Source organism: Ylistrum balloti, unplaced genomic scaffold (assembly GCF_031769215.1).
Source record: "Ylistrum balloti isolate Yb309-2 unplaced genomic scaffold, AGI_CSIRO_Ybal_v1 Utg369764, whole genome shotgun sequence".
NCBI classification, from domain to species: Eukaryota; Metazoa; Mollusca; class Bivalvia; order Pectinida; family Pectinidae; genus Ylistrum; species Ylistrum balloti.
This window is the reverse complement of record NW_026781961.1, coordinates 696703-701243: the sequence shown is the minus strand read 5'-3', so window position 1 is coordinate 701243 and position 4541 is coordinate 696703. Positions and strand designations below refer to the sequence as shown.

General features: G+C 36.7%; 1 protein-coding gene across 1 annotated transcript; it reads left to right on the top strand.

Moving 5' to 3' along the window:
• Positions 1–4272, top strand: LOC132543726 (small ribosomal subunit protein eS4-like). Its single transcript, XM_060207247.1, has 5 exons — positions 1–257; positions 661–758; positions 2294–2465; positions 2932–3061; positions 4103–4272. Exons 1-5 carry the CDS (start codon positions 20–22, stop codon positions 4224–4226), a joined length of 762 nt encoding a protein of 253 aa, XP_060063230.1. The 5' UTR covers positions 1–19; the 3' UTR covers positions 4227–4272.
• The last annotated feature ends 269 nt before the right edge of the window (positions 4273–4541 follow it).

The following is a 4541-nucleotide window of genomic DNA, read 5'->3' as shown; positions in this document are numbered from 1 at the left end:
CCGAGGACGTAGGAAATCTATGAAGCGCCTGACGGCGCCAAAGTCATGGATGCTTGACAAATTGAGTGGTGTCTTTGCTCCTCGACCTAGCACTGGCCCACACAAGTTGAGGGAATGTCTTCCCATGATCGTTTTCCTGCGTAACAGATTAAAGTATGCCCTCACATACGATGAAGTGAAGAAGATCGTTAACCAGAGGCTGATCAAAGTTGATGGGAAGGTGAGAACCGCCAAGGACTACCCAGCTGGTTTTATGGGTAAGTACAAGAGGTCAGAATTGATTTATCTTGACAGACAGGCAGACATGCAGTTGCTACTTGCTACGACACTGAAATCCCATTTTATGTCTCAATTTAAAAAAAAAATTGTACTTGTTTTAGATGGTATTTATATATATCTTCAAAATATAACAAATATTCTGTTTAAAGAAAAGACCAAACAGGCCCTATCGAAGCTATCCTTGATCTTACCTGTGTTCATGTATAGTCAATTTGAGGCCAACAGAAATTTCTGTCAACGGTCGCCCACCAGCATGTGTTTGTAGGGCATTACCAATGACTTGATACAGTTGAGTGGAAATTTTGAAATTTCATTAAGAATGGCATTTTCAAAATTAATGTCATACAAACTTGAAGTAACAAATGACATTTTGTTTGTTAGATGTCATCACCATTGAGAAGACAAATGAGAACTTCAGACTTCTGTATGATGTAAAAGGACGATTTACAGTTCATCGTATCAAGCCAGAGGAAGCCAAGGTAAGCTCTAATATGAAAGCTGTGACCTGGTTTTCCTGGTGGTCAAGATTAGATATGTCACATAGTTTTGATGTGGTACCAGAGGTGGGGGCGCCAAGATTCCTGTATTTTTCAGGCATAAATAGGGAAGGACCTGGACAGCTTTAACACCGGCTTAAAAAATCTCAGCTCGTCAGAAAGCCAAATAAGATCAGTAGGTCCGTCCTCGTGTCGTAGGCAAACAACTGTAGACTGAAACAGTCCTGTATTTCAATCTTCTTGAAAAAGTAGGAAAATGGCATGTTGTGTCTATTGATAAAATGACTAGTGATTCCGAAGTTGGTAATAGGAAGTTCTACATAATCATTTTGATACTGATTAGTGACGGAATGATGTTCGGATATCATCTATCGTCTTAATTGTTTAATCTTATCTGATGTGATGATCCATAGGAAAGATGCCAATAACATTTGTTCTTATGTAAATTCTAGGTAAGTCGGGTATGCAAGGTTTAAGTAAATTTTAGGTACGTCCGATATTCTAGGTTTAAGTAAATTCTAGGTAAGTCAGGTATTCTAGGTTTATGTAAATTCTGGGTAAATTAGCTATTCTAGGTTTAAGTAAATTCTAGGTACGTCCGATATTCTAGGTTTAAGTAAATTCTAGGTACGTCGGGTATGCAAGGTTTAAGTAAATTCTAGGTACGTCCGATATTCTAGGTTTAAGTAAATTCTAGGTAAGTCGGGTATTCTAGGTTTAAGTAAATTCTAGGTAAGTCAGGTATTCTAGGTTGATGTAAATTCTGGGTAAATTAGCTATTCTAGGTTTAAGTAAATTCGAGGTAAGCCAGATATTCTAGGTTTATGTAAATTCTAGGTAAGTCGGGTATTCTTTACTGTTTAATGGCCCTTACAACCTTTTATTTGTTGACCGGCCATTTAAGAATGCAATAATAATAATAAAATCAGGTATTCTAGGTTTAAAAAAAGAAAATAATTCATTTTCTACAAATATTGAACACATTGTCTGCCAATTGACACTGTCAGCCAATTATGTAATTGATAACTACATTGATAACCTTATCCGATTTCAACTGATTTTCTTTCGTCAATAGTGATAATCCTCATTCATATTATACAGAATTTCATGCTTTTTCATGCATTTGTAATAAGTGCTGGATGCCTTCAGTAATGGACCATAGCTCTTGATAGGATGCATGTAAAACAATGCAAAGCCAAACATCAACTCGCGTCATGTTCTGAATCAGTGTCTTTTCTTGGAAACCTCCCAAACAGATTGATTGGGTTCATATTTATCCTATAGCATCCAATTCCTAACATCATGTTCTACATCTGGTCAGATTCTGATTTGCATAGCAGCAAAGGCATTCATGTCCTAAAGATATTTTTTCCTTGTGAATAAAATTTCATTGATGTGACTTGTTAACATTTTTTCCTGTTAGATTTTTCGACTAGCCCAGACTTGTTATAGGGAAAAGACAAGTTTCTGGTTTAAGGTTTGATATGCATTGAGATTAAAACCTTGATTGTTTTAAGTACAAACTCTGCCGAGTGAAGAGAGTGACTGTTGGAGCTAAGGGTGTGCCAATGTTGACCACTCACGATGCCAGGACTATCCGCTACCCTGACCCTTTGACCAAGGTTAATGACACTGTCATGGTGGACATTGCCACTGGCAAAATGAAGGAGTTCATCAAATTTGATTCTGGTAAGAATTCCCCCACCAGTTTTGGTTTTACAATTGCAGATGAAGAAAATACTTTTTGAAAAAAATAAATAAATAAATAGAAGATTATAGATTACAAACATCTGTGGTGATTATTTAACTTGTTTTTACTATTTTATTTTTGATGGCCCTTTCGAAGCTATACTTCATCTGTTCTCTGATATTGTGTAGTCAAACTGAGGCCAAGATAAATTTCTGTCGACGGTCGCCCACTGACTTGTGTTTTTGGGCATTACCAATGGCTTGATACATTGAGATATTTAAAATCGCAGTCATTGTTTATAGAAAAATGTGCTGACAACTCTAATGTCAGTTTGAGAAACTTTATCCATTAAGACAACAGCGTGGGACACTTCCCTTTGGATGGTTATGCAGGTATCCGTTTGTAATTACCCTTAGTAGGCGACTTGTTGTTCACATTACATATAGAGCTTATGTGTTGTTTCAGGTAACTTGTGTATGATCACTGGAGGTCATAACTTGGGCAGAGTTGGTATAATTCAGCACAGAGAGAGACATCCAGGATCTTTTGACATTGTACACATCAAGGATGCTTTAGGACACACTTTTGCTACACGGTGGGTAGACCTCAACAGGACTCCTGTTAGGCTCTCTTGAAATTCTGTTTCTGTATTTTGTCTCTTCACTCACATTCATATTTCCTATGCTTCTGCTGAGAAAATTTTGAGGACCACATTTTATTATCAATGAATTTGGTCGTAATGAACAAATGACTTAACGATACACTTATGAAAATTTAAAACTTTCATTTTGATTTGCAAATGAGAAATAAATACGGTATTTTCAGAGTTATAAGCCGCAGAGTCCTTTTTTAACAATTCATTGATATCACAGACAACAGAAGGCAATTTGTCTGTATTGTTAAACATAAGCGTAGGCCCTTGCAGGCTAACAAAATTCTTATAGTCCCATATTTCTTGTAAATTTGTAAAATTGTGATGGACAGGTACCCATAAAAGACTCAGTACTGTCTCATTTCAATTATCTGCCCTTCCCCACGTAGCCTGCCACTGGAAGCACTCTACAACAACTTCCATAATGCAACAACTGCATGGCCGTCTTGAAGATAGACTAGTCCGAGTTTGGACATAAAATTCCAAGCGATGCATCTATATTAAAACATAAATCATGACTGGTTGTGAATAAAAGTCATGTGTGAATTAACGACAAGGAGGCCTGTTCCGAGAATATTTCATGTTTTTGAGAAAGAATGGGGATTCCTGGGAGGGAGAAGGCAGTGACCTAGATAATTTGATTAAGATGTTTTTATTTTCTAAAAGGCTATTGTGTGGTTTGTTATTTTTTAGTGCTATTGAAATTGAGTCCATGAGCTAGTGGTACTGGTACGCTTTGCATTTTTAAAACAAAAAAATTTTGCCAATTTTTTTAGTCCATTTATAAACAGCACACCCAAACACAAAGGAAAAAAGCAGCAGTTTTTTATATGGTAAATACAATAAATAAATTAATAGAAAAATGCAAGATGATCCCTTTTTATTTGGTTGAGAATCATCCTTGGATATGACCTACCAATACACAGAGGGGTATGGCTGAAAGGAAGATTTAGAAAGATAATGAAGATTTTCATTTGTTTTCAGATTGAGTTATGTCTTCGTGATTGGCAAAGGAAACAAGCCATGGATCTCCCTGCCCCGCGGTAAGGGTGTTAAGCTGTCCATCGCTGAGGAGAGGGACAGGAGAATGGCTGCCAAGAGCTCATAAAGACACTAAATTATGACTGTGACAAAATAAAACCATTGCCCGGGAATGTGTAGCCGAGTTTTTCCTTCAGACATCAGAACAAAAGTTTGGCTGGAATCGAATATTATTGCAGAAAATAACATCCATCAACTGAATCATAATTCAGACTCAAAAAGTCAATAGAACTAGGACAAAAAATTGTCAAAAGAAAGATTTACACGTAAAGTTAAGGGAAAGACGAGGAGAATAAGATAGGCCCAAGGATCATAAAATTGTCAAAAGAAAGATTTACACGTAAAGTTAAGGGAAAGACGAGGAGAATAAGATGGGCCCAAG